Genomic DNA, 22,161 nt, shown 5'->3' with positions numbered 1-22,161 from the left:
CAGGCAGTCGCTGCACACATCAAACACTTGCGTTTGTGTTTGGTGAAATGAATTCAAGCATGTGCAGTCTGAGATTACTGTCCTGTTAAAGACAGTTAAAGGCAACATACCAGAACACACATCTAGTGAACTGCTTACATCTCTTCAGAGAAGAACTTGCTAGGAGAGACTGCAAGAGAAGGAAAGAGAGGGCTTAGCCAAAGTCCTTGGTCAAAGCTCAGTGAAGGGCTGTCCAGCAGTATGGATGATAGAATGCATAAGCAAAGGAAACCACTGGAAATCAGCTTCATGCTAATCTCCTCCAGCTGATACATCTTCCAGAGGCAGCAGAATTTGATGACATCATATGTTTAGAGAAAGAGGTTTCCCATGTTTTCTTAAGACGTTACAGATGACGCTCTGAATTGCGCTATGTCTGCCCACTCCCAAGGGACCTATGGGTCACAAGCACAAAAACATCTGCAAGCCTCCTCATGCAAAATGTTCCCTAGATTTTGGGCCAGGGAAGAGGAAGGAGACAAGATCCCTTCCAGATCAAAAGAAATGCACCAGCAGAGCAGTGTCCTTGTGTTGGCCAATGTTGCAGACTTGTCTTTTCTAGATGCAGCTTCATGAGACCTTGGCTACTGTTTCTGAGTCTTTCGTTTTCTTTTCAGTAGCAGCTGTTACTTAAATACATCAAGAAAAGACCTTTCTGAAATTCATTTGAACTAGTCTGGCTTTAAAATCTGTTGTCAGGAGTAGGATAGGTTCACATCAGTCTGTCTGTGTTGCACTGATGTCTGCTGTTGTTCAGAGATGCCAAGCTTTGCACGTCAGCTGGAAATTTGCAGGGGGAGCGGCAGTACAAGCAGAGGTATTATTAAAGGAGAGTCTTGTGATTGTGTGGCTTCTAGCAAGTAGCTGTCTGCTGGGCTTGTGACTAGGCTGGACACAGCAAACTGTCTCCAAATAAAATGCCAGAATGCTCCCAACTACCAGAGCCTGGGTTTGCATTTTAGAGGACCCTAAAGATCAGCAAAGCACCTGGTCATGAGCTTGTTTCCCTTTACACATTCATTTACAGCCCTGAGTGCACTTTGGAAGGTGTCACCAAGTCTGCCTAGGGTTCTGGGTGATGTTTTGTGAAGTCTATCTGCTATAGAATAGAATGTCCAAAGGACTGTTAGAGCAACCAACTGCAGTGCTGAACAGTGAGCATGTTGTGTGCAGAGAGATGGCCTAAGATGAGAGGTTCTGGTGACAGCTGTAACTAAAGATCCATGAGGCAGGATGTGTGGCCGTATGCAGATGACTGCCAGCAGTGTACTGAAGTGCTTGAGCTGGTCTGCTGGGCCTCACACTGGCCTTTTGCTGGTGTTACAGAGTTCAAGACATTGCTTATGGGATGGTGCATGACAGAAGTGCAGAGCTGGGCTCTGTCCAAGTGGCATGGCTTCCTTTCACTTGAGTGGCATAGCTCTTGTGGCCCTTCCAGTCTCAACTATGTCAGAGTCAGGTTAAAAATATCTCTCAGTTGTGATATGTGACATTTGATTTGTGATATGTGACATTTGAACCTCAAAATTCAAAGGGTTCTGCAATGCAATTAATTACTCAATGTTGTTGTCTTGAGCAAGCTCTGGCAACTTTTCATGACCTGTATTTGTATGACATAACCTTCCAGTGCTGTTACTGAGTGCGTTGTCTGTTGTGGTGGAGAAAAGGTCCTTTGTCTTTACTGCAAGTGTATAGGTCACATTGTTTGACAGCAGGTGACTCCAATAAAATGTTGGAATGAACAAAGTAGGCAGAAAACATTGCCATGTGTCCTCTGGGAGCTGGTAAAACATGCTGCCACTCACTTCAACAGTAGGCTTGGAGCTCTTGGCTCTGCAGCTGGCTGTAGTATTCTGTTCAAAGCAGCAGCTCCAGTTGGAAAGGAGGCTGTAAGACTCGACTGAGTATGTGTCAAGGTCTGGAGGAGCAGAGATGAACAGTATCTCTGTCCACAGGAGCTAGACCAGCTCCTATGGATTCCGTGTTGTGAAATTAAGGTGCAAACGAGACCATATATCACCATGAAACTGTTTATTAAAGGATAAGGTTGGGCAAAACGGAGGGAGAGAGGGGAGAAGGGGGAGAGAGAGAGATAAAGAGATCGATGGAGGAGAGAAGAAGGAGCAGGGAGGGGAAAAGGCTGTGATCATATTACCCTCCGTCACAGATGAAGGGGTGAGAGAGAGATGGGTGCGTGGCCCAGAGATGATCTTCTGTGGCGTTTGTCAGAGGTTCTTCAGGTGGTGTGCAGCTGTGGTGGTCTGGTGATGGTCTGCCCTCGGTGGTCCGGTGGAGGTGCCACGCTTGGTCTGGTGGGGATGCCACCGGTGGTCCGAGGAGATGCCACCGGTGGTCCAAGGAGATGCCACCGGTGGTCTGGTGGGAATACCACCTTTTGGCAGGCATTTCTCCTGCCTTTTTATACAGTTTTCTTCTCAGTGTCCAGCTGCAGCCCCCCAGGGCATCTTCCTGTGCATTCTCATGCATTCGCAGGGGTCCGGCGTCGCCGGGGGGAGGGCCTCCACCCTCTCTCGGCCGCACCTGTCCACACCCTGAATGCCCATTTCCCTTGGGGGTAGTTGAGATAAGATGTAGGCTTCCTGGGCAGTCAAGCCAGGGTGAGGTCAAAGGTATTGTCTGTCGATTTGCATCCCTGAGCTTTGGGCAAGCCCCTGAGTCTGAGTCCCAGAAGTAACAAGATTAAGGAGAGATGATGCAATCTTCTTTATCTTTGTTGATTAAGGAGGGACGATGCAATCTTTATCTTCGTTGATGAACGAGAGAGAGGATCAGACTCTCACAGTGTGGCAGTTAGAGCCTAGTTGGCTTTTTTTCAGCATTCTTGTGTAGAACCAGACAGTTTTGGGATGTTCCTTTTTAGCTTTATGTACATTATGAGGAGGCTCAGAGGGGACCTCATTGCTGTCTACAACTACCTGAAGGGAGGTTGTAGCCAGGTGGGGGTTGGTCTCTTCTCCCAGGCAGTTGTGCTGGGGGAAGTCTAGGCTGGATGTTAGGAGGAAGTTCTTCACAGAGAGAGTGATTGGCATTGGAATGGGCTGCCCAGGGAAGTGGTGGAGGCACCGTCCCTGGAGGTGTTCAAGCAAAGCCTGGCTGAGGCACTTAGTGCCATGGTCTGGTTGACTGGATAGGGCTGGGTGCTAGGTTGGACTGGATGATCTTGGAGGTCTCTTCCAACCTGTCTGATTCTATGATTTTATCTTCCAGAAGCTCAAAACATAAAGAGCTGTTACTAAATTGTACATGTGGAGGTTACTTGGGTTCTTCTCTTGCTGTTGCATTTCCTTGTGGAATTTTTGCTGTCAAACCCTGGCATTTATTTCCAGGTTTTCTTAAAATTGCTCTATATTAGTGTTGTTGTTATTGCTATTTTGCTGCTTCTTGTTGCTAGTATTGTCATTATTGCAGTAGTAGTTGTTGTTGTAGTTGTTTATGTTGTTGTTGTTGTTATATTGTTGTTGTTGTTGTTACTATTGTTGTTGTTATTTCAACAGCTTGACCAAGTTGTCCGCCAGAGAAATTTGCACAGCTTGGAACTTTTCCTCTCCTGTGCTCAGAAGCAGTTAAGTGTTTTACTGAAGGAGGAGCCAAGCACTGCAGAGGGAAGCAGAGACTGACCTTGGCACCCTGTGGTTTGTGAGGCTGCGAATCTCCACCCATCGAATGGCAAATACCTTCTGATCTTGTGTGGGATTCTGTCATTGCTTCAAGACTGACCTGAAATGATGCTTGATAGAAGTATTTGTGGATGGTGTTCCTTATTTATCTTGCCACTATTATCAGATTGCAGACATGAGAGGGGGGGAGGGGGAAATTCCCTGGAAAACTTTGGATTTATTTATGTTTTTCCTTTCACTGTATTTTCTAGTAGCCTAGGGCTGAAGTTCTAGATAACTGCTGTAGTGATCAGAATGGTTCCCTGTTCTGTCTGGTTTAAATTTGGCATTGTGTGTTGATGTAACTTATCAGTATTTCTGAGGTTCTTTAAATGGGCGAGCACTTGAGTTGGCTTTCAAAGTGCGTGCCCAGGGGCATTGCCCCAGCTGAGCCTGAGGAGCTGATTGTTTCTCAGTGCTTGTGATGTGTAACAGAAGAGTCAGGACCAGAACGTAAGAATGTTGGCAGGCGTTTCTGCAGGCATTTGAAAACAACCTCAGCTCTAGTAACAGAAAAGTTGAACAACTAAGCAGTGTGTCTTTTAGTGCAGCACAAAATGTTTCTATCACTGATGGATGGCATGGGCTTGATTTCTGGTTTACAGGGATAGTTTGGTTCCAAAGCTCATTTTCTGACTGAGGTAGGATTAATGTGACTGCCCTCAGCTTCAGAAGATGTATGTAATTATGTGGAGACTGATACTGCCCTGCTGCAGTGGAATTTCTGACAGAGGAAGAAGTGCAGCTCGCTGACCTCAGATGCCCTTTTAAAACTCCCCACTGACGCTGCTGGACTGTGGATTGAGCCATAGGTGTTCGTAGTCTTGCTAACAGAAGGATGGAGGGAAATTTCTGTGCCTAAGCTCTATTGATTGTAGGTTTGGGGCCTTAGTTATAAGAGTTGTTAATGAAATGAGGGAAAATAAATGTTCATGCATAGGAATGTAACTGTGAGTGTGAATGTTGAATATGTGATTCCATACAGCCCTACACATTTCTGTTCTATTTCTGTACGTTTTTGTTGGCTCTCTGTCTGCTTCCATTACAGAACTCTAGATAGCTCTGAGGCTGTGTACAAAAAATAGTTTGCCCCACAGTTTCTGTATGCTGCCTATAGACAAATAGCTTAAGATATTTGAATTTCTGCCTTGCCCAAGAATCTCGCTGGCAAATGACACTTTGATTCCTTGAAGCACTGAATTCCTTTCTTCCATCATAAGAAGGCAAAGCAAAGAAGCAGCAGCAGCCATTCCAGAGGCTGAGATTGCATTAAGATTTTGAGATTTTGCTGCACAATTACACTGGCATCTGGTCAAAAGTTGCTTCACATCCGCTCAGCTCAGTAAACAGCAACCTCAGTTCCTGACTGTCTGAAACAATCCATGCAGGCCTGTCCTTAAAGGGATGATTGCTCTTTACACCAAAACTCCCTTACAGCTCCCTGGACCTTCCTCTTCTCTGTATTTTCTACATCCACATACTTGAGCTTCCAGATTTTTCCCTGCCCTTTAGACAAATGGAATATGTGATAAGATTCCATCTTGTTTCCAGCAGGAAGTAGCCATTGGTAAAAATTGTTCATCAAGAGAGCAGGTACAATTTTTGCTCACTTTCAGGTCATGCACAGTGTCAGTGCAGTTATAGAGTGGACTTAGCAGAGGTGTTAAATTGTCTGGATTGGGGCTCAAACTGAGTCTGGCTTATGGCTAGTGAGCTGTCTTGATGGGTATGTGTTCAAGCAGTGAGCGTGGGATGGTCTAGCTAGTCATTTGCCTCTCTTTGCCTTCCCAGCTGCATGGCAGCCTCCACTGAGCTCCCTGACACACCAGCTTTCCTGTAACCACCTCAGCTACTGCAAGCTGGGACTGACACGACACGAGCTGTGACTGACTTTGGGGGTGAAACTGGCTTAGAGTTTTCACAGAACTGTTTCAAGGACTCTATGGCGAAGATTTTATAACATCTCTGTCATTCTCTTTTTATCAATGGGTGCTAGATGTGCCAGAGGAACTTCAGTCTGTGTGCTGGTTTCAGCTGGCTGACCTCACAGGCCTAACCCACCACCCCACTCTGCAGTGGAAGTGCTGGGGCTGGTACTGATGGGCAGAGTGTTGCTGAGTTATCGATACCATGCTGAGGAAGGGGCTGACTGAGGGCAAAAGGGATTTATGGGACCTGGAGTTCATCCTGTAGCTTGTAAAGGTTCCTGTTCTGGGCTTTTGAAGCCTTTCCCCTGCTCCCAGGTGAGTGATTTCCCCTTGTCCCTTGGTTTGCTTGTGCCTGCTGCGTGTGCTTTGTCTGGCTGCCGCCTGCCACATGCACCAGTGTTTGCCTTTGTGCCATTCTGTGTTCTCTCAGAACATTTGCTGGGTTTTTCCCTTATCTCAACTCCCTAGATTTTCCTGCTATCTGCCTGCCGGGTCCTCTTTCTCCTTGTCCCTGTCCTTGTTCTTTTAAGGCTTTGAGGACTGATGGTCCATCTGCTAGCGCAGCTCCAGCACAGATTTCTTTATGCATTTTTAAGCCCACATAAAACTAACAGTGCTGCTGCTGCAGCAGCATTAGGGTCACGTTGAGCAATTGAACATCTTGGTAGCCATGTGAATTGCACTGTCTTTGTCTCCAGTTTGATAGGTGCCTTTGAAAGCTAAAGCAGAACTTGGGAGATGTGTAGACATCAGCTAAGCAGTTCGTACAATCATAGAATGGTCTGGGTTGAAAGACACCTCCAGAGCTCATGTAGTCCAACCCCCTCTGCAGGCAGCAGGGACATCCACAACTAAATCAGGCTGCCCAAGAGCCCTGTTGAGCCTCATTTTGAGTATCTCTAGGAATGGGGCCCCAACCACCTCCCTGGGCAACCTGTTGCAGCGTTCCCCCACCCTCATGCTAAAGAATCCGTTCCTAACATCCAATCTAAATCTGCTCATCTCTATTTTGAAGCCATTGCCCCTTGTCCTATCACCACAGGCCCTTGAAAACAGTCTCGCTCCAGCCTTCTTGTGGCACTCCCACCGCTAATATAAAGCTGCTACTAAGTCCCCAGTTCCCTCAGCCTGCCTTTGTAGCACTTGCTCTGGTGATGAAGTAGCTAAAAACATGCCCATCAAAGTCCCTCAGATGTGGAGCAGAAGGTCAGTCTTGCTTGACACCATCTGCCACACGCCCCACGGTGGGTTCCAGTGTTTGCATTTCTGTGGGAAGCGTTGTTAGCATTCAGTTATGGAGACCTGGAGTGATGTCCTGAGAAGTGCTGAGAGCCAACTGCAGGTGCTGATGACAACACAGGATTTAGCAAGACGAAATACAGAGGATTGATTTATTTAACTGGTTTTGTTTATTTTTTTTAGTGTGCATTTTAAACTTGTTTCACCTTTCAGTCAGACAACATTCCTGTGATAGTAATAACTCTTGTTATTAGCCTGAGTTGATACCAACAATGCTACCACCCATTTCTTGTGTGTGACAGCTGTGGTGTCAGTATTTTAGCCATACCTTACGTGCTGTGTAACAACTCCAGTGTGTGTCAGAGATTCACTTTGGTTTGTATTGCTGTAATTCCTTCTATTTCAGCCATACAAAGCCAGCGTTTTTCAGATGCATCCTTCTCTGTCTGGCATGGATGATACAACACTCAAAGGGTTGTTCAACACTCAATGTTACTGAAGTAAAAGCATGAGCTAAGCTTAGCACCCGTATCTTACAGATAGAGTTATCAAAATGCTGCAGATTTATCTCCGGGTTTGGGTGGGATTTTTTCAGTTTTGGTAAAATATCTGTAGCAATAAATACAGGTCCCCACCAGGTGATGACATGTCGTTGACACTCATCCTCTTTCTTCCAGTGAAAGTATTTTGTCTTCTCACAAAGGCCAAAGAGCTTTTTGATTGCCTGTTTTGCTTGACAAAGAAAATGAAGTCGTTATGAAATGCTCTGAATCTCCTGGCAATTAATCTGGCTGAAGTTTTAGGCTGGATAGGAGTTTGATAAAAAGCTGGGTGAACCTGAATAAGTTTGTCAGGGTTAAAGAGTCTTCCACATGAGACCATCTTGCTTTTATTATGAAAGAGGCAAAATCTCTCCTGGAGTGTCAGCGTCCAGGGATTTCAGCTGAACTGCCTTTGGTCTGTTTGAAACAGTAACAGCCAGACTGGAAAGCATCAAGATTTCAGAAAGCTGCACATCTCCTTTTTGCAGCTTGTGTCTTTAAGGGGTTTCTGTGTGTTGGTCAGGTGTTCCTCTGGCAAAAGGAGCAATGTGTTCTGAAGTGGTCGTGGACGTGATGGTGAAACAAAGGAAGAGTTGTAAGAAGTTCCCCATCTTCTTTTGGTAGTGAGGGCAAGGAAATTTGGAAGAACAGAATTTGTCTAAATGGAGAAAACACAGAATAATAATATTGTGGTTTATGAGTTGGAGGGGACTTGGTTGGAAAAAAGAGACAAAGAATTGTTCTGTTATGTGACTTTTGTGGTGTACTAAGAGAAAGATAAGATGCAATGTCATGGAACAGGGAGGGATGACAGGCTGAAGGGAGAAGTGCTGACAGGAGGTTCTGGTTCCTTTAGAAAGTGAACCTACAAACCATTCAAATGTAACCAGAAAATTGAGTCAAGAAAAAAGAAGGGTGAAGAGTCTCATCTCATCTCCTCTGCAGTTTGTAGAGTAATCGGTTTCAGGACTTCGCAGCAGGAACTACTGAAAAGCTTAAGACTTGGAGACTTTAGCCAGAAAGTCTCATCTCCCAGAAAATTGTGCTCCCCAAGAACCTGTACTTGAAATGACATCCAAAACCTTGACATCAAATAAAAGGTTATGTTTTGTAAAGCTTGCAAACATCGCAAGGCTGCCATGCTGAGGCCCAGAGACATCAGTCTGTCAGATGTCAGTAGATATTTTTGGAGATCCTGGAATGAACATTTTGGGAGCTTCTCTGGGGGAATGATGCTCACTTCAGGTACCACTGTATCCTTGCTTGGCTGCTAGAGTAGTATTAAACTAGTGACAAGGTTGTCCCCTACTCTATTGAAGGATCCAAATGGATGGTTGATGGGTTTATTGTACATTGGAGCCAAATGTTTATCCCTCTTCCAATGCACAGGCGTCCAGAAGGATGTGCTGATTTTCGCCCAGCAGTCCTGAGGCACAGCTGTCTATACCCATCCCATGTGTCACTCCCATTTTTCCTGTGGGTCAAGCTTCCAGAAATCAAACAGGTGAGTGGAGTAGTCTTTTAATTGCCTTGGATACTGTTGGTGTCATGAGCAGTTTAATTATGGCTGCCTCAAGGACAAATCTCAGAAACAGCCACTGACAACTTTTTAGAAGATCTTCTACATCAGAGAGAGAGTTGATTCACATTTTCTAGCTTCTCTTGCTGAGCTCAGTGAAATGGATACTGGTTTCCATTAAAGAAGAACAAATTGGGATGTCAGTTTTATTAATTCAGAAAGCCTGTTGGTCAGTAATGTTTTCAATAGTACATTGAGGTAGTCCAGGGTTTGATTCACTGTCCCTAGCTAATGCCTTGCCTTCCTGACTAAGGAGATTTGAGTAGCATCATCTCTACCACCCTCATCAAGGACTCTGACAATGAGAGGGGGTGACACTGAAGAGCATTCTGTCTTGGAATCTAGCTGGGAACATGGTGTTTCCATCCAAAGGCATCATCCTGCCAATTTGCCTCAGCAGATCTATCAACCTACTCAAAATTTACAGGGAGAACTCCCCCACTCACATTGATCCAAACCTCTCTGGGGTCCCGGAGGGAAGCTATTTTGTCACCCTTGCACAGTGACAGTGCATCTTGTACTCAGCAGTGGCTTCTGGCATGCTGTGCCTTCTAATGTTGAATTTATATAGCTGCCTCTTGTGCATTGTATTGAAGACCCTTCAGATACTACACAGAGCATCTGGCTGTGTGGAGAGATCTTGGCTTTTATGTCCTGTCATGCTGCTCTGTCTTTGCGTGGAGAAGGAGATTGCTGGTGCAGGAAGAGTTTCAGCATGCATTTAATTAGAGGTATTGTATCTACCTTACTGTGTCTCTGAGCGAGAGGTGGGGGCCTGGCTGATCAGACTCAGAAGATAGGGCTTCATCCTTCTCAATTTAGGGATTTGATTCATTTCACAGGCAGTTTGATTGCCTCTAAAGTGGGTGAAACAAGTCTCTGTCAAAAAGAATAAGCAGCACAAGCACTTCAGGGTGCACCAGGGGACACAGTGAAGCAAGTCTCATTCCTTTAATCATGGAAGTCTTGAAGATGAGCTTTAGCCTCACCTACAACAGTAAGCAGGGTCAGGGCAGATGTAATGATATTCCTATACAACCCAGTCCTCCCTTCTGGCTTTCCTATGCCATGTTACCTTCCACAGACAGGATGCTGACAAGGTACTGGGATGGGCTGCAGCTGAGACAAGTGTTAGTTGTTGTCATTGCTATCAGGCTTTGGTCACTTTTTTCCTAGCATTGTCAGCCTGTCTTGCAGAAGCACCATCACTTATCACTGGGCTTTGGGTTCAGTTCTGTTAGTGAGGTGATGTACGTGGTTCTTCTGGCATGTTTGAGAGTTCCTTCTCTTGCTGTGCTTGCCTCTCACAGGCTGGTAGCCCTCGACGATGCTACAAAATCCTGGTCAAACATTATCATCACATACTCCAAGATCTTAATTTCTGAAACTCATGAAGTGATTTTTTTGTCATAGTAATTTTAATAATTATTGTGCTTCTTTGACGTGTCCTTAACATTCAAGCTTTTCTTAGAAATGCAAGTGCTAGAAAGCCTTTTTTGCTCCCTTTATGAGATCTAAGATTTACATGATCCCAGGAGGTCAGGTGTTGAGGAAAACAGCAAATACTAAGAATTCCATGACAAAATCACCAGGGAAGCAGCTGTGGCTGGGATGGGTCAGTGGATCACCTAAAGGAGAATGTCACACTTCTGCTCTGCTTCTCCTGTCCTGCTATTAACCTCAGGTCTGTGGCCATATCCTGGTAGGGCATAAATCCTGCCAAGGCAGGTTTAACACTGGCTCTCCTCCTTCTGTTGTGGGGTCCGGGAGTGAGTTAGATGAGCAAACAATAAGGGTTTCGCCCCAGCAAAGCCGTGAGGGCTATGGGGCTTAGCACCTTGTGTTGGGTGTCTTGTGTTGCCCTCACCATGCCTGCGTGGTCAAAGGAGGCAGGAGGCTTTGAACGCATGGCTGAGAAACATGGTGCTAGTGCCTATTGGCCAGCTTGGTTTCAAAATCAAGTATATAAAGGGGGATGATTTAGAAACCGCCTTTCTGCATCCTGCCTTTCTGCATTCTGCCTCTCCTCGTTTGCAGCTTGTTAAAGGCAGCCAGGTGTTGCAGCTAACACTGGTGGCTTAGCAGCATCTTCTTCCCTCTGCCTGAAATATTTCATATGCTTCCCTGGGATCACATCATGAGTTTCAAAGTGTCTTTCATACAGGAGACTTACTCAGGGACCAAAAGAGTGAGGAGTATATGCTGGAGTGATTGCCAAGACTCCATAGGCATAGTTCTCACGTTACTGTTTTCCAAGTTCTGATCATTTAAACTGTTTTATTCTGTGCATTTGCTTCCTGTTGACTGAAAACCCAAAGGACCTCAGGGAACTTTCCTGGGTTTTTTTAATATTAATAATAAAAAATAATATTCATACAGAAATTAGTAGGTCATAATTCAATAATTCATAACTATTATCAATTTCTGCTACAGGCCAGTGCTTCATTTTCCCCTCAGGGTAAAGGTTTGGAGTTAGCTCTCAGGTTGGCTTTACACTAATGCTGTCTCCATGTGTGATTTTACAGCCTCCTGTTAGGAAACGTCAGGATGCTGCCATTCCATCAGGCTGTCCTTCAGTATGCATCTTGAAACTCTTGGCAAACATATCTTAGCTAGATGATTCAAGAGAAAAGGGATCACTCTCTCCTCCTCTGAACAAACGCCACCACTGGAGGATGCCCTAGAAAACAGAGAGACTTGATTTTGTAAATCCTGGCACAGTCTGAGTTGACAGACTGCTTCTGCTGCAGCTACCAGAGCAGGAGCTGCTGTGTTTCTAGAGAGGATGGAGCCCTCACCAGCTCTTGATGACAGTCTGCCAGAAATGTGAATAAGACCATGCAGGCCCTGAGTTCATCACTCCCACGTTATGTGACTTAGTGCATACCGAGCTGACAGGCTGCTTGGATAAAGATAAGGCAAAACTTTGGAAAGCAGCAACTGCTCCATGGATCGAGTTTCTGTCGATGGTGCTGTTTACAGGAAAATTTCTTCACCTCAGAATGTCCAGGTCACTCTGATACACAGTCAAACATGAGAACGTGAGCAGAGCTGCTGTGAGCAAAGCAGGTATTGGCAGCACCTGTGGCTTCAGTCTCAGCAGCGGTGTTGTAAAGAGGACTGACAGCAAGTAGAGGAGAGTTGAGACTGCTGAGTCGTTCTTTTCCCTATTGACTACCCTCTGGAGATATCTACATGAGGGTTGAAGACCATAAACAAAGATCATCAGTCACAGAGCCCCAGCAGAGGCAGAAATTTTCAAGGTGTATTGGATCCTCATAGAAGTTCATTGAAGAGACGACAATGCAATGGGCTTGGAGCTATCAGAGTGCCTTTAATACAGAGTTTCCTGTCTGGAAAACTGGTAGCAGATGACTGGTCCTCGTTGTACAAATGAAGACCAAAAGGCAGCCAGTGGCTGTGAATGGATAAAGGGGCAAATCTGTGGAAGAGTAATGATCCATCAACATTGCAGGAAGTCTCATTTAATGCCATAAATAAATATGGATTAAATACTGGAGTGGGACTGAGTGAAGCAAGTTAAGGGTGAGGAGTCTTTCCCAACCCTCTGGTTTTTAAGCTATGAGACCCTGCACAATTAATAGGCTGCATTCCAGGGTCAGTTTTACTCCTGTGTCAGGAAGCGTTGCTGATGGACATTCCCAAGGAAAGCCAGCATCGTGGAGAGCAGAAGGAAGGTGGTTCATCATCATTAGCAGCCTTACAGGGACTTTAAAAAGCTAGATGAGCTAGCTCAGAACAGTCAGGATTCCAGAGTGTCCCCTGGGAAAGGCCTGTGTTCATTACTGCCAGATCAGCCCATGGACCAGTGTCAGAACTCTGAGCCATGCTGCACGTGTGAGGTCCACCCATTTCAAAGTGAATTCAGTGTTTGAGAGTTCCTTGGGCAGCAAGGCAGAGAGTGATGATTGCAAAGAGTGCTCTTGAGCGATCACAGGCTGTGCTTTCAGGGCTAGAGAAACCACAAGAAAGTAGTGTCAAACAGTTGAGGGAAATGAAGAGCATCCAAGAAAAAAAATCTGCCTGGACAAAAAGACAACCCAAGAGCTATGGAATGGCACAGGCTGAAACTGGGATGAATATGAAATAAACCCAGCAAGGTTAGACAGCTGTAGCCAAAGAAAGAGCCATGCTGCTTGGCCTGCTGTACACATCTGCTTCAAGCAGGCTCCAACAGACCCCCTGCAGGGCATGTAAGGAAAGCAGTTGTGAGAAATGGCCCTGTGGGCACCTGGGCCAGAAGAAAGAGGAGCAGATACTCACACTGCAGTCCTTTTCGAGCTCCATGCTGGAGAAGATACTCATGCTGCAGTCCTTTTCCAGCTCCATGCTGGAGAAGATACTCATGCTGCAGTCCTTTTCCAGCTCCATGCTGGAGAAGATACTCATGCTGCAGTCCTTTTCCAGCCTCATGCAGGAGCAGGTGGATATTTCCTAAAGGAACTGAGGCCTGTGGGGAGTCCACACTGGAGCATTTCATGGAGAGGACCCATGCTGGAGCAGGGGGAACCTGTATGGAGGGGAAGGAGCAGTAGACAGGAGCTATTGTGGGCTAACTCCATAACCTGCTATTCTTTGTCTTCCTGCACTGCTTGGTGAGGAAGTGGTAGAGAGGATGGGAGTGAAGAGGTGAAGTAGAGCCTGGGGTAAAAAAACAAGAGGGAGAATAAGTTGTTTTAAGGTTTGTCTTTGTTTCTGACCATCCAACTCCAACAGTATGAGGGGTGGTTAGTCTCTGGAGTGGGCTGCCCAGGGATGTTGTGGCTGCCCCCCTCAACCAACTCAGGTTGTTTGAGGCCTTAAACAGCTGAGTCTAGTTGAGAGGTGTCCCTGCCCATGATGGGGAGGTTGGAGTAGCTAATCTCTGAGGTCCTTTCCAACCTGAACCACTCTAGGATTTTAGCTGGCAATAATTTAAATGTATTTTCCTCAAGTTGAGTCTATTTTGCTCGTTGACAGTGAGATGACTTCCTTCTGTTTCCTTCAAACTGTGTTTGTTCATCTTTTTTTTTCTCCCCTTGACCTGTTAAGGAGGGAGACTGAGTAGGGCATCTAGTAGCTGGTCAAGGTCAGCATGCCCTGACGCTGGACCTCAGTCACAAGCCCGTGGAGCCAGAAAACCAATGGAAGTATCCCATAGGTTCTTCATCATCTCACAGTTGTTACGTTGTCAGCAGGAGCTAGAAGCTTCACGTGGGGAAGAGGGAGAAAAAGCAGAGCCTGGAGGAAGAGGCTGGTGTGCAGTGCCGGTGATGAGGAGGGGCTGCTCTCAGCACTAGAGTCCCTCCTGAGCAGAGTGCTGGCAGTGCTAGAGAAGGACAGAGGGAAGTTGGGTGTACTCAGCTGACATTGAGATACTCAGTCCTGAAGGTTGGAAGATGGAACGAGAGAAGACAAAATAAAGGCAGGGCAAAGCAGCTGATAAGAGAGGCAGGAGCAGCATCGGGAGCTGGCAGCAAGGCTAGCAGAAGGCCTGAGCTGGAGGCAAGGCGTGAGGCAGCAGCGATGGAGAGCACAGACAGATACCCGGGTAAGTAACGCTGGAAGCAATGGAGTGGTGCTCAGTGCAAGGCTCCTCGGGGAGGAGAAGCAGATTCTGGCCATTCAGATGCAGAGCTAGGGTTGGGATGGGGGCAGGGAGGCAGGGGACCGGGAGGGGAAAATCAACTTGTGTGTAACATTTACTTCCACTCAGGCACTATTAGAGCTGGAGAGTGGTGCTGAAAGAGATTTAAACAGAGTCGATTTCCTGAACTTGTAATGAGTCCATGCACTCTGGGTTTGGCTCAGTCTTCTTCCATTTTTGTTTCTTTTTTTTTGTTGTTGTTGTTGTTGTTTCCACAGAAAGAAATAATGTTTTCAAACCGACTGTAGTTCTGGTCCACATCAGTTTTGAGACTCTAAGTTTGGGAATGACAGGATCAAATTCTCAGAAGCCTTCTCAGGAGATCATGGCCCAGCAGAGATTAAGATATTTCTGCTGTCTTGATCCACATCCAGAAATTCTTTCCACTTCTGAGCCTGCTTTCCAGCCAGTGCTGCTAAGGTGTATTTGAATCAGAATATTAGACTCCAAGCAGTTGTTTTTCTCTTTCCTTTGTCCTCTTCTCCTCCCATGTCCTAACCCCCTTCACTTGCCAAAGTCTCACTCCCTTCTGTCTCTACCTTGCTGCCAAAAAAAAGGAAAACAAAAACCTCACAGCTCACCCTCCTTTTTTTTTTTTTAATAAGATCAGATTTTGAGGGTTTGACTCATGTCTATATGAGGTAAAAGCCACTCAGCTTTTTTTCCCCTGGTCTGAAAAGCCGATGTTGCTTTGGGTTTGTGGTAAAAAGGAGATTGATGTCCTTGTGTACTCTCAATAACAAACCCTTTCTTTTCCTTTTGCATTCAGTTTTTGGAGTGGTTCTGCAGTATCACACAACATGCTGGGCTAGATTGATAGCTGGGTTTAAGCCAATAGGTTTTTTTTTCCCTATGCTCTTTAGCATTTCTGCTGGTTTCTGTTTACTGATATGTTTTCAGATTGCCTTGGTAGATGCTCTCAAGCAGAAATGTAGTTGATTGGTTTCTTCATTTACTGTCAAAATACTGCACAAGGTGGCCCTCAGCTTTCAAAGCAGGAAGTACAAGTGCACAAGGCACTCATTCATCTGTCTCAGGTGTTGTCACATTGAGCTAATCACAGGATAGTTTAGGAAGGGACCTCAAAGATCATTCAGTTCCAACCCCCCACCATTGGCAGGGACACCTCCCACTACAACAGGTCACTCAAGGCCTCATCCAACCTGGCCTTGAACACCTTCAGGGAGGGAGCATCCACAACCTCCTTGGGCAACCTGTTCCAGTGTTTCACCACCCTCACTGCAGAGAACTTCTTTCTAACATCTAGAAACCTTGTCAGTAGTCCCTCCCCAGCCCTCCTGGCATTCTTAGCTGCCTTCCTGTTTTTTTGGGATGCGTTGCTCCTAGGCCTGGAGGAGGTGATCCTTGACCCAGTGCTCCTGGGCCCCCCTTCCTCCAGGATTTTTTCCCCTGGCGTTCTGTCAAGGAGGTCCCTAAAGAGGTTGATGTCTGCTCTTCTGAAGTCCAGAGCAGTGAGTTTGCTATGCACCCTCCTTGATGCCTTGAGGATCTTAAACTCTACCACTTTGTGGTCACTGTGGCCAAGGCTACCCTTCAGCTTTGCTTCACTCATGAGCCCCTCCTTGTTGGTGAGGACTAGGTCCAGCATGGCACCTTTTCTTGTTGGTTCCTCTGCCACTTGCACTACAGGAACCTCTTAGGTTGCTGGTGCTCTGCTATGTTGCCTTCCAACAGATGTCAGAGTGGTTGAAGTTCCCCATGAGGACTAAGACTTATGATCATGTAGCTTCTCCTATTTGTTTGTAGAGGGCCTCATCTGCTTCGCCTTCCTGATCAGGAGGTCTGTAGCAGACTCTTACTATGATATCACCTTCCCATACCTTCCCTTTGACCTTTACTCATAGGCTCTCTCTTTTTGCATTGCACATCCCCAGGTGGAGCTCCACGGACTCTAGTTTATCACTGATGTAGAGGGCAATACTCCCTCCCCTTCTCCCCTGCCTGTCTTTCCTGAAGAGTCTATAACCACCTATCCCTATGCTCCAATCATGAGATCCATCCCACCATGTCTCAGTGATGCCAATGACATCATAACCCTGTAATCATGCAGTCCATTTAGGAAGCTGAAGGTGGAATTAAAGTTCTGCAAATCAAAGCTTGACTGCAGACTCACATGAGCAGTGACTCACAGAGTAGTTATCCTATACAAATGCATTGGTGCCTCAGTTTACTGCCCTGTAAAACTGTCACGGAAGAGTGCAGAAGCTGAAGCGTTACTCTTGGAATGTACTGAGATGCTCTCTAATTCAAGTGATAATTGGTGAGTGTCATTTTGACTACAAGTTCTCTGAGAAATAAACAAATTGGCATTTGGAAAGCTGCCATTCCCAGCAGCCATGCACTCAGAACATTCCTGCTTCTCCACCTTCTCAGTTTGTTTGTAAGGGACTTGTTGGTTGCTTTCCTTAAGGTGGAAAATGTGAAGCATAAAACAAGCACAAAGCAAAAGATCTTTGCTAGTGGGTGCTAAGAGGACCAAAACTGTCAGGATCTGGTTTTAGGAGACATTTACTCCATCAAAAAAATCTGTGTCCTCTCTTTGTGGCGGGAGATAGAAAGTGAGGAGTCTGGGAGTGAGGGGCAGGGGGCATGGGGTAGGTTCTATCTGAATGTTAACAGTTAAATGTCAGCTTTGGGGTGGGTTTTTTTTTTGGCCTGCTAGGAGCTATGTGCCATGGTGATACATAAACAAGAAGTGACCAATTATTCATATGAAAAGAGGTTTCATGAATCACAGGAAAGCTGTAAATTATGGGGGAAAGCACATTTCACACTCTTTTCAGGATATAATTATGACAGCATGGAGTAACTACGATAACTATGCATTTTATTTTTAATGAGGTTTGGAGGAGGTGGGAGATTAGGTTCTGATAGTACTGGAATCATTTTAAGCAAACTCTTCTCCTTTTGAGAAAGTGAAAAAAGTCTGCTTTAGCTGCCTGCTGCTGCAATAAGGCTCATTGAAGTGTGTGCCAAGTGTGTAAACTAAACCCTGGCAGAACTGGCAAGTCTGCAAGAAGATCAAGTCCTGGAGCATGTTGTTTGTGAGCAGAAGCTCTAGCAGAACACCAAGGGGACGGTGGGTGCAGTGCCACCAGGCAGCTGAAGGTGAAACAACTCCTTGGACATTGCAGCATCTCTGCCTTAGAATCATAGAATCAACCAGGTTGGAAGAGACCTCCAAGATCATCCAGTCCAACCTAGCACCCAGCCCTAGCCATTCAACTAGACCATGGCACTAAGTGCCTCAGCCAGGCTTTTCTTGAACACCTTCAGGGACAGTGACTCCACCACCTCCCTGGGCAGCCTATTCCAATGCCAATCACTCTCTCTGGCAAGAACTTCCTCCTAACATCCAGCCTATACTTTCCCCAGCACAACTTGAAACTGTGTCCCCTTGTTCTGTTGCTGGTTGCCTGGGAGAAGAGGCCAACCTTCAGGAGTGGTGCACAGTAAGGGAGAAATCTTTTCCAGGTACAGAGGAGAAGTCTTCCGCTGACAGAGAACTTGCCTCACATGGGTTGTTCCTTGCTTGAGGGACTTGAATTCCATCTTCCTGCACTGAAAGTCTGCTAGCATGAACAGCCTGCTATACTGCTGGCCTGATCTTGCAGTTGGCTCTCCCTGAGGGCTGAGTTGTCCTAAAGTAGGATCCCTTTGACTGCAGTGTCTCTAAGAAGATGCCTATCATAGAATGTCCACAATCCCAGAGGCTTGAGTAAGGAGCTGGTACTGGCCACTACTTTTCAGGCAGTAAGGAAGTTTTTTTCCTTCTTCTTTTAATGGAACTGCAGCATCCTCAATCCATATGTGCCTTCAGTGCCTGGGGCTACTTGCCTGTATGATGTGCTACAAAAACCTATCAGCTGTAGCACTCCATGTGTACACCCAGATGGATGTAACAGTGGACTCCACCCAGTGCTGCAGCATCTTCAGCAGGGTCAGAGCTGCTTGGTTCTCAGGCACATTGCTGGTTTAGTGTTGTGTTAGCCATGGAGATTGCTGTTCCTATCAGAAACGCTGCTGCAGAATGCAGAGTCTGAGGAGCATGACTTGTCTGCTTGCTTGGAAAGCCAGGTGGCAAATCTGACATAAGAGTTCATGGTTCTGGAAGTTCACTCCACTGACTTGATGGAGAAAAATATACCTCATGGAAAAGGCTTTAGGAGTATTTTTTCCATTAGCACCTAGAATCATAGAATCACTAAGGCTGGAAAAAACACCAGCCTCACTCCAACCTCCTTTCAGAGAGCAATGAGATCTCCCCTCAGCCTTCTTTTCTCCAGACTGAACAGTCCCTCAGGTCCCTCAGTCTCTCCTCATCTGATGACCTCCAAACCCCTCCCCAACCTCATTGCTCTTCTCTGATCACCTTCCAGCCCTTCAATGTCTTTCTTGCCCTGTGGCACCTAGAACTGAACCCTGTGCTCAAGCCATGGCCTCACCAGGGCCAAGTGTAGGGGCACCATCACTGCCCTGCTTCTGCTGGACACACTGGGTTTGGTACAGGCCAGGCTGCCCTTGGCCATCTGGGCACTCTGCTGGCTCATGTTCAGCCACCCACCAGCACCCCCAGATCCTCTCCACAGGGCTGCTTCCCAGCCACTCTGCCCCAAGCCTGTGACATTGCTTGGTGTTGTTGTACCCAAGTGTAGGACCTGGCACCTGGTCTTGTTAAACCTCAGCCCATGGATCTAACCATAGATGGCATCCATGAGGGTGAGGTCAGAAGGAACACAGAACATGCAGGACTTGAGTCCCATCGGTTGCCACAAGGTGGTAAGGAGAAAAGGAATTACTTCAGTCTTAAATCATAGTGTCAGGACCGTGGGACACAGTTTCTGGATCTGGGAGCCCCTCCCAGTGGAAAGCTCATGTGCAGAGATAAGGATACAGAGAACTGCATGCAGAGAGCAGAATGAGGATGCAGCCGCAGTACAGGGCTCCTGCTTGCAGCCTACCCGTGGAGGTTGCCCTTCGCTCTTGCTCTCTGTGCATTGGGTAGCCAGCCATGGCTTTCCACAGCAGGGATAAAGTTCCTTCTGTCAAAGGAAATTAATTGGGAGTCCTCAGGAATTCTGTTTTATAGTGGCTTTGCCCAGGACAGAACAATTGCACACCGTGCCAGTGGCTAGGCTGGAGAGTCAGTCCTGTGATGTGACCTCCTTTGAACTGAAAGTGGGTGATGAGGAGAGGAGCAGCTAGCTTATACTGAAGGGGAAGATTCCAGCTGCTAAAGACACTTCTCACATTGATGGTGCTGTCCCTTATGCCATGGCATACAAAGAACAGCCAAGATGCCCACCAGTGCCCACTTTTTGTTCCTTATCAGCATTCATCAGGTGCCATGTCACGTTTAATGTTTTCCATCTGCTTTTGGCCAGTACGGCCTGGTACTGCTCAACAGCAGAGACCTGTTGATTCTGGACTGCTAACTACTACTGGCTGGCACACCAAGATGCAGGGTGACTTAACTGTGGTGGAAGACAGACAGAATTGTTTCCAATGTACACCTAAGGAGGCCCTCAGTAAAGCAAACATTGATTTTGGAGAAGGGCTTTTTGATTTATTTTTTTTTAACCTGCCTGCTGCCAGCAGACTGTAAATAGGATCCCTATATTTTTCCATGTTGATACTAACCCACGTTGGAGCTCATCAGCAGCCTTGATGCCAATAGAAGTTGCTGAGCACTGCTAGAAGCCTCATACACCTTGGAGCAGATCAGGTCTGTACCAGCTGTCACGGCCCAGTTACAAGGAGCGAAGGTACTGCAGGCAGCACCGCAGCCCATGGGTGGCCTGTGACTGCTGGTTCACTGGGTTCATCTTGCCTGCATGGAGTGCCTCCCACTCTAATAAATCACATAGGTATGAGTTTCTTCCTGGAGCAACTTGTTTGCTTTATTTATTTGGAAAATTTCAGTCACTGCCCTCACCACAGCTCCTTTCTCTGCTCTGAACTTGCCATGGCTGAGCTCGCTCAGGAACGCTCAGCCCCAGCAGCGAGTGATTTCCTCTCATGGCTTCTGAACGCTTAATAATAGCTGTGCTGCTAGGGCATGCTGAGAGCATTTCCAGATCAACTCAGGGTATCTCAGATCTGACCCACTTCTCTAGAGACTGAATGGTGCTGATTTGAGGCAATGAAATGCCCTGCACATCCTGTCCCGTTCTCCTCCGCCTCAACTTCAAGATCAGTTAAACATTTAGAACAGAAAACAATCTATTTTTAGTACAATCACACAGGCACTCTGGGTATTTATATTTAAATTAAAACCAGCTTGTAGGCCTTCAGCTAATCCAAAACACTTGTGTTGTTTAAGGAGGGAAGAAAAGAAGGGGGGAAAAAAGGGAAAAGAAAAGGTTTTAAATAGCTACATCATGAAATAATTGCTGTGAACCTGACATAACACAGAGAGAGGAAACCCTTAGCAGCCGCTCAAGAGAGGTGGTGGGAAAAGCTGTGCTGGGCGTTGCTGCAGCCATGGCTGGCAGCAGTCACCTGTGGGCTGTAGTGGCAAGGCAATAGTTAAAACCTTGCTTGGGCTGAGTCAAAGGCCCAGTGGTGCCTGTTTGGAACATTTTTCTTTGAGTCACTTGGTTTGAAATGTAATAGATGGCTAGTCAAGCTGTTGTTAGAGCCTCTGGAGTTGTTGCCTGGAATATTATTCCAAAGTGTTTACTGCACAGAGGTGTCTCCTGAGCGGTGCCTCTTACTCATATTTGTCACTTCTTTAGGAGGGGTGGATTGAACTTATGCTGTGTTTTCGCTCGCATCTCACAGATATTCAGACAAGCAGGGCTGTTTCCTCCAGGCACCCTGTTGCTGCGTTTGCTTCCAAGGTGAATTCGGGGCCAGATGTAGAAGTAACTGAAGTGAGCAGAAAGACAAACTCAAATCAAGTATATTCACAGTAAATGAATTTTAAAACTTCAGTACCGTCAAGGGGGCTGTGAAAAAGGGAAAGATTTAGTGCTTGTCCTGACTGGTCAACAGAAGGGGTCAGTGGGAGGTCCAGATCTACTGCAGAAGATTTGTCATGGCAGTTCAGTGAGGTGAAAGCCTTGACAGAACAGTCTCTGGCATTCCCCAAACCTCAGCTTCCTGAGGTGTGAATGTGTTTTAGTGCAGTGTCAGGAAGGTTTGCTGTGTGTCCGAGGCAAGGAGGCTCTGTGTGATTTATCATTTGCTAGATCTTTACACATCCATCCTCTGCGCTTCTTAGACAGTGTACTCCTGCCACGAACCCTGACATCTTAGACCTGAACATTCAGAGTGCATGCACTGCCAAGTCCTTTGGGTAGGTGATGGTGTACTGGTGCACAGTGCCTATTTGAATGGAGGAAGAGCTTCAGCAGCATGAAAAGCATGAAGACCTGGGATGTTCTTTGACATACACTGAAGTAGGTATCCTCCTACTGGTAGCTTTTGAGGATTAGACTCCTGTAAAAGCAAACATACATGTCTCACTGCCTGCTGGACAGGCTCT

The 22,161-nt window shown here is 46.4% G+C and overlaps 1 protein-coding gene and 1 long non-coding RNA gene across 6 annotated transcripts in view; both read left to right on the top strand.

Moving 5' to 3' along the window:
* The window catches only part of CCDC91 (coiled-coil domain containing 91), a 106,403-nt gene extending 93,711 nt beyond the window's left edge, over positions 1–12,692 (top strand). For 3 of the 5 annotated variants that reach the window (XM_064142272.1, XM_064142274.1, XM_064142273.1), the window contains exon 13: positions 3,555–4,664. In XM_064142272.1, the coding sequence (XP_063998342.1) occupies positions 3,555–3,677 (123 nt within the window). In that variant the 3' untranslated portion in view covers positions 3,678–4,664. Of the gene's footprint in view, positions 1–3,554; positions 4,665–8,814; positions 8,980–11,529 lie in introns of those variants that run through there. The other 2 variants (XR_010302070.1, XM_064142275.1) reach the window with 2 other exon arrangements.
* A 716-nt stretch (positions 12,693–13,408) lies between these two features.
* LOC135175105 (uncharacterized) overlaps positions 13,409–22,161 on the top strand; it is a 32,739-nt gene continuing 23,986 nt past the window's right edge. Inside the window, exon 1 of the long non-coding RNA XR_010302241.1 lies at positions 13,409–14,555. This is a non-coding gene — a long non-coding RNA (uncharacterized LOC135175105). The remainder of the gene's footprint in view (positions 14,556–22,161) is intronic.

This window comes from Pogoniulus pusillus, chromosome 4 (genome assembly GCF_015220805.1).
Source record: "Pogoniulus pusillus isolate bPogPus1 chromosome 4, bPogPus1.pri, whole genome shotgun sequence".
Taxonomy (NCBI): domain Eukaryota; kingdom Metazoa; phylum Chordata; class Aves; order Piciformes; family Lybiidae; genus Pogoniulus; species Pogoniulus pusillus.
Note: the sequence above shows the minus strand (reverse complement) of the source record. Positions and strands in the feature narration are given on the sequence as shown.